This window comes from Cyprinodon variegatus, unplaced genomic scaffold (assembly GCF_000732505.1).
Source record: "Cyprinodon variegatus isolate N-32 unplaced genomic scaffold, C_variegatus-1.0 Scaffold338, whole genome shotgun sequence".
In the NCBI taxonomy this organism is placed as follows: Eukaryota; Metazoa; Chordata; class Actinopteri; order Cyprinodontiformes; family Cyprinodontidae; genus Cyprinodon; species Cyprinodon variegatus.
In genome coordinates, this window is record NW_015150791.1 from 810,667 (window position 1) to 822,641 (window position 11,975).

The 11,975-nt window shown below is 42.1% G+C and overlaps 1 protein-coding gene across 1 annotated transcript; it reads right to left on the reverse strand.

The window, feature by feature from the left end:
* Nucleotides 1-1,480: 1,480 nt before the first annotated feature.
* Nucleotides 1,481-11,691, reverse strand: foxk2 (forkhead box K2). The gene is made up of 9 exons (XM_015385426.1): nucleotides 11,203-11,691; nucleotides 8,437-8,631; nucleotides 8,205-8,346; nucleotides 6,912-7,058; nucleotides 4,140-4,333; nucleotides 3,848-4,041; nucleotides 3,507-3,764; nucleotides 3,228-3,425; nucleotides 1,481-2,934 (listed from the first exon to the last, which is right to left on the reverse strand). The coding sequence occupies exons 1-9, from the start codon at nucleotides 11,496-11,498 to the stop codon at nucleotides 2,756-2,758; spliced, it is 1,803 nt and encodes a 600-aa protein (XP_015240912.1). The 5' UTR covers nucleotides 11,499-11,691; the 3' UTR covers nucleotides 1,481-2,755.
* Nucleotides 11,692-11,975: the final 284 nt, after the last annotated feature.

Below are 11,975 nucleotides of genomic sequence, written 5' to 3' on the forward strand. Positions count from 1 at the left end.
AAAAACATGACTGTTAGGTTAATTGGCTTCTCTACATTCTCCTTAGATGTGAATGGATGTTTGTCTCTGTGATGTACTGCTACCTGTCCAGGGTGTACCCCGCCTCTCGCCCGTAGACAGCCAGAGATTGCAATGAAGGGTGACTGAAAATGCATGGAAAAATGAATGGACAGCAAAAAAATATACAGAATCCATTGGATAAGATCCCACAGACTCCCAAATGCGTGCTATTCCATCACAGACGTTTACACAGATGCTGTAATGCATAAGAAGTGCTGTTTATAATATTCAAAGGTCAGAGCTTTTTCCAGTATTTATTTATATGAATAATCATTATCAATGCTACTATTATCATGGAACAAACAAACAAGTTCAATCGTGAAATTATGCGGACAGCTAAATTGTAGTTCTGATAGCTATCCAGCAGATGGAGCAATTCTAAACTGTACCAAACGTATCGAGCATGGTGTCGACTTTAGGTCAATTGTGTTAAATTGGTTCATGGGGCTTCGAAATTGCCATCACTAAATCAAAGCTGGCTTGATGTAGGAGAGCGGCTAAACATGATGACCTGCGAACATTCATAGCCGTGTCAGATGAACCCAAATATATAAATAACTTACATTACATACATTCACATGCAAAACTTTCAGGGTGAGAATTCTTCTCATAACTGTAAAAATTAGTAAAAAAATAAATAAAATAAATGGTATCATCCTTACTTAAACTGGATTCAACAAATTATCCATCTGCTTGTCATTTCTGCAATACTTGGTACAGGTGTAAGAAAAAAAAACATCTAGAGCAGGGGTGACCAACCTCTCTAAGGCTGAGGGCTACTTCATGGATACAGTCATAGGCAGAGCTACCAACACTGACCTATGAACTGGATGGATCAGTGTTTACCTTAACTTCATACATAAATACAGGGAAGGAAAGGAAAGAAAGGAAGGAATAGAGAATAAAAGGAAGAAAGGAAGGAATGGAGAATAAAAGGAAGGAATGGAGAGAAGGATAGGATGAACGGAGGAAAGGATGGAGGGAGGGAGGAATGGAAGGAGGGAGGAAGGATGGTTCAGCATTCACCTTAACTTCATACATATTTTATTGTATCATAACTCCTAATTTTCTTTATACTGTCAATTTGCAATCTCTATAAATGCTTAAATACTCTGATGATGAAGATCTGTATGAAATGCTCTATAAATGATTTAAAAAGAAGAGCAACAGAATAAAATGAAAATGTCTATCTTAGCCCACTGGTGAGTTGTGCTGTTTTCAGAAGATGCCCCCCCTGAGGCCTCTTTGGTATCCATGGGCACCATGTTAATGATCCCTGATCAAAATAAACATTTGTGGTTCTTTTACAAAACAGTCACATTCACACATTTCTTCTTTCCCCTCATGCTTGAACCGCCCGTATTAAAACCCAACGAGTCGCTTTATTTCAGCACATAGAAATAAAGATAGAGTCTGTATTTGCTCAACTGAAAGGGTTTACTCAAAGAAATACAAACTGAGAGAATCTGTGTTTAAATAAATTTATAAAAAAAAGCATTTCTCCACTGAAGCAGAACAAACACCTATCACTTGTTTTTGCTCATAGAACATAGAACACAAGCTGAAAAGCTTTACTTTTGTCACCTGAAATGAAAAAAAAAAAAAAAAGACAAATGAACCCCAAAAAAACAAACACAGCCGACGATGACAGAGAAAAAACAAAGTGAGCAAATACAAATATGAAACGATGGAAAAAAATAATAAATTTAAGAGGTTAAGTGCAGCACAGGTCAGAATCGTACAGCGTTAGATTCAGTCGAAGTTTTTCTTCAGTTCCATATTTCAGATTATCAGCTCTGGTACTTTTTGTTTCTACATCTGTTACATGCAAGCTCAATGACACGTATGCTCAAATACACACGGGAATATACTTTTTCTTTTTTTAATTCATAGGATATCTGGAAAATATGACAAAGATCTGTTGATGTACAGCGAGAACCACGTTTCATTTGCAGAAACTGCAGAGAATCCACTCCATAGTGTTTTTTTCTTTAAAGGAAAAAAAAAGAAAAGAAATTTAACAAAAAAAGTAAGACTACATTCATGTCACCGAACAGTCCACGTACAAAAACAGCAACAAAAAGGTTCCCGGAATACCGTGTCGAGATGTTTGGATGTTCTTAAAGAGCTTCCTGCTCTGGATTATTACTAGACAGCATCTGTGCCTTGGAAAACGGACTAACACTCCATAAAGAGCCAAAGATACAACGGAATACTGCATTTCTACTCGTGACTCGGTTAGGTAGGTCGACGTGGAGGCTAGCTGCCGGAGATGGGAATGTGCACACGTCCACAAGCCTGCCTACTGATGATGTCATTTCTGGGTTAATACTTGTCCGTAATGCTACCTGGAGGAGACTCCTGTTCGTCTTTGGGGGAAGTTGCACAGGTAATATTTTGTTCTGAACTTTCCTTACTTCCATCTTGGTTTCTTCTTGCTTTCTGGATCTCAAACTTAGAAGGTGGGTGGGGGTGGGGCGGGGGTGTTTCACAGTCATCAGCTACGCTTCTTTTTCACTTTCAGTTTGGTCTCTAGTTTTTGCATTGAGTTTTCTGCTATTAAATACGTGGCAGATAGGGAGGGTTTGCACAATCGTCAGTGCTATTTTTTTGGCACCTGGGGGGTGGCGACGGAGGGCGGGATGGACGGATGAAAGGATGGAGGCCCGGCAGAGCTGGGTTAGGGATCAGGAGGCTACTTGTCGTCAGCCTCTCCGGTGCTGTGTGTGGTGCCGTTGTTGCCGACGTTGTTGTTCTCCTCATCCGTTTTCATCCTCTTCGACTCGGGCTGATCCTGCAGCTCTCCATTCTGCCTCTTGGTGGGGAGGGAGGCTGAGGCGGACGCGTGTGTTGCCAGGAGATGGAGAGGGTTTGCTGCAGAAAAAGACAAAAAAAAAAAGAATTTATTAAAAACTATCACTGGCTGTAGAGAGCGGCTGTTTGATACTCAGTGGACGGTTGCTGGAGCGACAGACGCAGGAAGGACGATAAACAAAAGGCTGTCTTTAGAGTCAGAGAGCAGAGACAGGCTGATTCCAGCAGAAAAGTTATGTTGATATAGTGCAGCTTTAAAATCCCTCCAAAAAACATACTTTGCAAAGCGAACATTAGCTGCTCCCTGATTTAACCCATTTACCCAAGTATATGTGAGTGTGTTAATTAGACACCTGAACTAGCAGCAGTGCTGATGGGCACCAGGTGAGTCCCATTTTGCGTTATAGCCTTTATAGGAAGCTGGTGCTGGCCAAGCGGGGCTTGTTGAACGATGGTAACGGTGGTCAGAGGAGCAGCCTGGGAGCTCTGCATGATGCGGCCGACTCCACCTATAGAAGAGGCGCTGATGGACGGCACTGGCTCCACTTTGACTGCAACACAAGGAGGGAGAAGCGTGAGACGGCGGGCGCTGCCGGCGTGTTCTCTGATGAGAACGCTGCCCGTCAAGTCACCTTTGATCTCCTGGTGCTCTCCTCCTCCGTTCTCTTGAGGCTCCAGGCTCTCTGTCGAGGCAGGCTGCCCTCCGACGGTCGCCATGGTGACAGCCGGGATCTGGTGGACCAAGTGCACCGTCTGCATGACAGGGGAAGAGCTTACTGATGTTGTTACCATGGCTGTGGTTGCCATGGTGTAGGTCACAGGCTTCATGGTGGTTTGAGGCATCTGGCGCTGCACGGCGATTAGGACAGGCTGGCTGCTGAGGGGGGAGCCTGGGAGTTAGAGGGAAAACAAACTTTATTAGCAGCACAGACAATGAAACGGTGAATTCGTTGGTGAAGCTGCTAGGATTTACCTGGAGAATTCTGGGTAAAGCGAGCCTCCTGGATAACAGCCAGTTTGGGTTGGACTGCCTGAGCAGGGGGGGCGGGGGGGGCCTCTGGCTCCATGGGGACTGGGGACCCTTCTCTAGATAGGCTGTCTGGGGTCTGGACCCCGCTAGAGTGGGCAGACAGCACCCCCATGTGGTTGGGAGAGGCAGGGGCGCTCCTTGAAACACAACAACAAAAAGCAAGTAAAAATCACAGACGTGAAACATGGAGCACATAGATGAAGGTGGGTGGGGGGTAGCAGGAGATACACCGCACCTGGAGGAGAGGGGCCCCACTGGGGTCCGGAAGCAGGGCACTCCCCTGGGCCTGCGCTTTCTGAAGGCTTGCTCTATCAGCTTGCCCTCTGAGGCGGGGTCGATCCTCCAGAATGAACCTTTGCCGGGTTCTTCCTGGGACCTGGCAACTTTGATGAAGTACCGGTTCAGCGACAGGTTGTGGCGGATCGAGTTCTGGACAAAACAATACACATTCCACTGTCACTGTGACGTCATTCTGTTTCAAACAGGGACAGCGAACACAGTATAGAAACACTTCAAAAGAGGAGGGGGCTCCAAAATACCCGGTTAGAGCTCTAATGCCGGTTTACAATAAGATGATGTGGTTAGCAGATGATTAAAGACCAGCGCTCTGTCCTGTATTACATTTAGGGTCAGATTAGACTGGGTCACTGAATCCAGTTTGTTGATATGATTTAAAGCAGTGAAAAACATGGCTGAAAAGCAGAAACACTGATGTTTCTAACATTTTCCATATTGACAATAATGCTGCTGTCCTTTAACATTTTGAGCGCTGAAAATTAAATTAGTGCAGTTCTGCTTCAGCTCTATATGCTGAAGGGAAAATTTGTTTCATTCCCCTGCTCTGGTTCAGGGCCACATAAAACTATTCCTGGGGCAACAAACAGTCCCCAGGTAACGTCTTTTAAATCCCTCCTGTTCTGGAGGGATTTTTCTTGATATTTAGCACAAAAAGCTCTATAAATCACTCTAGTCAGCAGATAAGACAGTTTTCAAAATACTGAACAGAGCTGTGAAACTATGGCTCACATCGTCTAGGTAGGAATGGGATCTAGACCTGCGTCTAATGATAACCCGATGAAACACACAAAAGGTTCTGGACAGCCTTTTAGCTGGCAATGCGTTCCGCTGTAGTTTACAAAAAATATGACAAATTGTACGCCCTGTTTTTTTCCAGGAAACTTTGCTCAAATGCTGGAAAAATTTAACTTTTGCTGCTTGACACGCCACATCAACCAATCAGAGAAGCCGATGTGGGAGCTGGCAGGGAGAGAGACCGGCTTGTTTTGTTTGTATGACCGCCACGATTCGTGTAGATAGACCAGCTAGAAGAGTGACATGTGTGAGAACGCTGGGACCCTTTTTCCACCTGGATCCCGTCAGAAAATTTACTACATTCCACCTCAAAATGCAGGAAAAAAGCATTTCAGAGAATCAAAATTATAACATTTTCCAGGGAAGAATATGCGGAGAAGAAACTACAAAACAGAAAGAAAGGCTCAACTACTTCATTCTTTGTTAAAAAGCAAAGATTTGGACTCATTTTGTTTTAAAATGAGCTCACAGATCAATTTTTACTAAACAATGGAGCACCTCAAATATGCAGGCTGACATTATGGGGATTTAACTGGAGTTAAAGGACACAGCAGAGTTAGCTGCCAGCAGGAGACCAGCTCACCCTGGTAGCGGTTCACCAAACTCTGTCAATTACAAGCAGGCAAACAAAACAACAACAACCCAGGAGTCTCACCTGCTCCATAACCAAAGACCTAAGGCCTTAGAGTGTGGTGGATAACATGGGTTTCATCTTGCATGTTGCAGACGATGGAGCCAAGTTTTGCCACACCATCCTGTTAGTCTTTAACTGAGACAGCTGACTAGGGCTGGGCAAATATAATTGCAATATAATTACAATTTAAGAAATTGCAATTTCAAAATCGCAGAGGTGCTCAATTTTGGTCAAGTTACATTTAACAGGACTAAGAGACAAATTTTTTTCTCTCGCTCCAGGATTTTGTGGTGTCCATATGTTTAAAGTTAATTTGCTGCCACAAAAAAAGCAAAGAGAAACGTCTAGCTAGCACTCTGATCTAAGCTAGCAGGTAAAGTTAGCACTTTTCCAAACAAAGGTTACAATAAGGATCCGCATTATCGCACTATAGACAAGCAAGCTTTCAAGGTCATTAAAAACTGAAACCCTGGAGTGAAACATCTACATGTTTGTGAGGTCTGCAAAAGGAATTCAGGAAAAAAAAAAAAAAAAAAAAAAAAAAAACTATCGCAAATGATCAAAAATAATTGCATTTTAGATTTGTGGCTAAGTGGTTCAGCCCTACAGCTGACCCAGTGCTTTAATCAAGAGACTCAAAAAAAGGTTGCCTACCTTCACCTAAATGACCACATGGTTCTAGCATGAAAAACATGGGCATAGAGATCAACCCAGTCTTTGGTGACTCACTCTATAACAAATACCTGGCTGCTGGAATCTAGTATTTTGTAAACTCTTATGATGCAAGAAGCCACATGGTTCTAAAGGTCAACATCATGTTGCAGTCTGTCTCTGAAAAATGGGAGCCGACTGTCACAGATCTGGTGATTGTGACTCATAACACCAACATGCTTGCCGCTACAGACTGACAACTTGGCATTGAACCGACTCAGAATAGAATCATGGCTCTAAATAATATTCCCACCTCCGATAAACGTAGGTTTAAAATAACATATTAGCTTCACCAGCATCCTTCTTCAGGGTGGAAGGAATGCTAGCATTGTGAAGCGGCTCCGGCCTCTATCTGTTGAATAAACTTGGGGGGGGCTAAAGATTAGGGTGATGGAAAGCAGCCCTTCCAACCTTAAAGAAACAGAGCTAATTGCTAAACATAAACTATCCAAAAAAGCCAAAGATGCATACGGTGAAATACAACAAGCCCAAAGTATTACAATCATTGCACAGTCAGGTGAGTTTTGCTCTAACTGATGAGCCTCCCACAGACCCCGTAGAACCACTGACCTGCCAGCCTTTATCAGCCGTTCTGTAGTAGGGGTAGTTCTTGGTGATGTGGGTGTATATTCCATTCAGTGTTAACTGTTTATCTGGAGCCATGGTGATAGCTTGGACTATTAGCTGTGCATAGGAGTACGGAGGTTTGGAGTCATCCTGTGGAAACAACAAAAGAAATAAAAAAAGTGAGTTTGTGGAGGAAAGTTTCTTTCTTAGGCCTGAACAATAATGCTTAAAACAACATTATCCTATACAGAGTAACAAACAGAAAACAAGCAGTCATATTGCCTTTCTTTTTATGAATCACAAAAGGAAAATCCCAGAGGATCCGGGTGGAAAAACTAAGTCCGTGATTCCACGTTTCTCCAGTTTATGGATTTGTTAAAAAACTTAACAGCAAAGCTTTTCAAACGCTGTTTTCTCCTTGACTTTATCAGTCTCTCGCCTCACAGTGGAGGAGTTTTCACCCATTCCTCTTAAGAATGTGCGTTCAGCTCACATTGAGGTTCACAGCCTTTCAGTCACAGGTCTGATGCAGTCAAAGCCCAGATAATTTTGTCCCCCAGAGCAATAGAGTAGTTTGCTTTACAGTTGGGCTGCGACTAACAATTACTTTGCAAACCGATTAATCTGTTGATTATTTTTCCCGATTAATCGATTAATAATTGGATAGCAAAAGGTTCCTTGCAGACTTTTTGCAAAATCTGGATAGAGCATATTGACAGATGAAAGATTAGTCTGTATACTTGTTAACTATACAGCTAATGATTAATCGATTACTAAATTAGTTGAAAAGTATTTGAATAATTGATTAATCACAATTAATCTGATTTATTGTTTCAGCCCTACTTTACAGAACTGAGGGGTTGTCCTTTCATGAACTTGCCGAGCTAACCTGCTAGCTGAGGCTAACCTAGCGATTACGTCTGAAATGACAACCAACTGTATTTAATGTTATAAACTTGTGATTTATTTTTCTAACAACGATGATATGCTTCAAGTTGTAATGAATTCATCCTGACTTGTAATGTTAATCTAATTCCAAGTGATCAGTAATCGATTAATCGTTAGCTGTATAACCGTTTCTTTAAATAGCCTTCAAACACTGAGTGATCTCCTCAAATCTTCAGAATCCTCTTATAAAATGAGGGGTTTGTTATTTTTCTGACCATGACTGCACGAACAACGTGCCTTTTAAGAGAGAAAAAGGTCTGGTTTCTATCAGAATCAGCTTCTGTTCAACTAGAAAACGAATAAAGCTGCTGGTCGTGCTTCACTTCTCTCAGCAGCATGTTCTCTCACCTTTGGGCTGTCTTCACCTGAGGCCTCCTTGTCGTTTTCTGATTGCGAGTTGTCTCCTATGATTTCTGAGGTGAGAACGCGACTCGTTCTGTAGCTGGAGAGTCCCGCCCCCCTGGGACTTGATGGACACGAGTTTGCAGCGCTAAACAAAACAAAAATAGATCCAAATTAAGCGTTCATATTTGGACTCATCGCTGTGATGGCGACACAAACGACTAAACAAGGCTCCTACCTGATGGTGCCGGTGGGCGAGGGCAGAGGGCTCATGAGGTGGGCAATGTTGTCAGGAATGTTGATGGTTAGCGGTGAAATTTGGGGCTGGACGGGTTTGACCGGTGATTCCGGCACGTTCCTTGGCTCCTTCTTGTCATTTGACAGGGCTGTGAAAGTGATCTTTATACTTGTGCTGGGGAAGCGGAAACAACACCTGCAACAGAACGTGAAAGAAGGGGGTGTGACGGCGGCAAAAATCAAGCTGTGAAACAACACCAGGGGTGAAGTCGCTGTGTTCCACCCAGGCCTTCTGCCAGGCAACAAGCAAGCTGGGGGGCTCCAAATGAAGCCCAGAGAGGAGCAGAGAGACAGCTTCACAACAATCTAAAACGGGCATACACCAACACCATTATATAACAGATCCGTCTTAAAGCGTCCAACTTTCTATTAATGTGCTTGGCTATATTTAAAACGTATGTAGCTCAAACGAAAATAAGAAAAAACTCTTAGAAAGTTACGGGTTAAGAAAAAACAAACAGAGAAAAACTAAGAAAACTGAAAAAGAGGAACACGACTAAACCTCTGTGTATGTTGTTAACAATGTCTATGTCATCATTACTTCTACTTTAGAGTCTGGATGAAATTAAAAATCTGGCCTTTACTCAGATCTAAACATTTCCTTTGGTTTGTGGAAATCGTTTTTGCACAAACATACCATGAATCTAACTCAGCATTTCAATGAGACTGAGGTCTGGATATGGAATTCTTAATTTCATAGAAAAGCACAAATATACTTGTTCAGTCTTTTCCCAATTGGGAATGAAGGAATGTTAATAATTAATAGGATAACCAAGGTTTATGCAGTTAAGATTTTTACTGCATTGTTTCACCAAGGGGAAAACTCTTCAGCAGGTCTATTTCTGGGATGACAAGGACTTTACTAACCTGAACCCGATTAGTGCATAAGTATGTATCAGAAGACTAAGGAGTCTTTCTCTAGCTGTTACTGGGAGATATAGTTGGGGTAACATTTCAGCTGACTCTCATCCAAGGTGCTTCCAGGTTTACAAACAGCCTCGACTTTGAGACATTCTACTACTGGTTTTCATTCATTCTGCATCAAGACACAGATATGTAACTCAGCTTTCTGCTTTTAAGGACATTAGCCAATATTTCTATGTATTGCTATCGTATGTCAGTGGTCAATGCTTTGTAAAAATAAAACAGTTTGCTTAATTAAATAGGGTGACTGATGTATTGATAATCCTCTAGAATATTTGTCTCCCAATTGTTAGGAAGCAACTTTATCACACATGAAATGGGTGCTGTTAGCCATAGGAAATGGTTAAAAGGTCATACTTGGGGAAGATATTCCTCTTTTTGTCATTCATTCTTTAAACATAAGTTTGGCCCAATGGCCAAGGCTAATGGCGAATCGGAGATGGGCCAAGATCAACTGGATTAAAACAACTCAAATCTCAAAAAAGCTCATAGTTGTTTATGCAAGAGCTGTACAGTGAAGCCTTTGTTAAAATGTTGCCTAGCAGCACAAAGCTGTTGTGTGAATCCCAACTGGGTGCTGTTTGTATGTTCTTCTTGTGAACATGTGGGTTCTCTCTAGGTACTCCTCCTATACTCCAAGGACATAAAGGTTTGACTAATTGGCCTCCAGAAGAGCTAGTAGGTTTAACGTGGAGCGTGCATGGATGTTGTTGTCTTTGGAGCCCTCCTGCTTAGAGAAAATGTATGGATGAAAGGGTGCATGTGACTCCTTTTTAAAATTTTATTCAGTATAGCTTTCACAAAAAAGCTACAGTTTTTGTGGATTTAAGCATAAAGTGTAGAGAGGGGTCATGACCATGCTAGGGCAAACTTTTAGCCCACATAATGTATTGCAGAGAACAGGTCCTCGCCTCCAAAACTACTGAATTTTTCCACTTCAACATATAAATTTACACTCTAGATTTAGTTTGTTTGCACAAAGCTTGTCTATTTAAGCTTTGTTTAATTCTGAAATATGTTATGAAATCTGCTGTATGGATTTCCAGACTTTAGGATATATTTTATGAACTTTGGATTCAGGTAAACAACCCTTGTTTTTATATTTTTTGATGCATAAAGGAAAACAAAAAAAAAACTTCTAAGACTATTCAAAATAAGACCTATTACCTAATTTCTTTTTGAGGTAATTGTACCCAAACAAGAATAACACTTACTTTAGTAAAAAAAAAAAAACTATTGATGGTAGCAACACAGTGAGTTTTAAAAGGACTTTACTTTAACAGAGCCTTCTTTAATTTTACGTATTTTTATTTTATTTCACCAAGGTGTTTATAAAGGTGTGGTATAAATATTAAAGGCAGTAACTCTTGAATGTGGCACATGTAAAACAGCGGAAGTGGGGAAATAAAATCAGCTAATGTCCCCTCTACCTCCCAAGCTAGCTGCCACATGTTAAAAAATACCACAAATAACCTCAGCAACATGTTTTATGACAACATAAAACAATAAGGAAACGTTATCAACACGGGTAGAAGGTTTTTAGGGTAATATTTAGTGGGGAAAGCAGTAATATTGTCACATTAGCATGTCTGACATGGAGATTTCATGTGACGTAGCTGCTGTACACACGAACAGCACGTAACAAGCTAAACACAGCACGTGCGTTAACGCTGCAGGCTAACAACAATAACAATACACACCTATATATATAAATAAAAAATAAAAAAACACGAGTGGGTTAATTGGTGGGAATCATTTCACACACCTCGCCCTCTAGACTTACATTCGTGGAAGCTGAAGAGGAGGAGCCCCTCTTCTCTGGAACACCCCATCAACAAACACCCCGTTTTTTCCGAGGCATCGGAGGTAGAACTCCCTCGTGCCTGTGCCATCCTCCCCGGCCGTGAAGATTTCGAGGTGCCGCCGGGATATGAAGCTCGAGTGGCCCATGCTGACGTCCACTGAGCCCTGGGAAGAGTTCCGGCCGATGGTCACCGACCTTTTCTTCATCAGATACTCGAACTCTCGGCCCTCCAGCCGGGCTATAGCCGACCCCAACATCCCGCTTACCACCGCCATCTTCCAGTCCGAGGTGTCTGGTGCAGATTTTTAGGTGTCTACAGAGCGGGGATTAAGTGGCAGATATGATAAATTAAAGGGGTTGTTTTAGGGCCTGGTTAAATTAGAGGGGGGGGTCCAATTTTACACTGTAGAAGATTTAGCCAGGAACGTGCCAGACCGGGGACACAACCAAACCGCTTAGACACACCACGATGAGGAGGAAGGCGGGGTCAGAACGACGGGAGGACCAATCAATAGCCGACAAACGGGCGGAAGTCGTGCGAGAGACAATTAATTCCGCCAATAAGAAGGTGGCTTAGGCACGCAGATGAGTGATGTTTACCAATGACAACAATAATAAAAATAGCCATGTTAGGTCGGTTGCAGTGCAACCTGACACGCAGATGGAGGAAAGGTGCAAAACCCGGAGATCAAAAGAAAAGAGATCAAGGCATATATATATATATATATATATATATATATATATATATATAT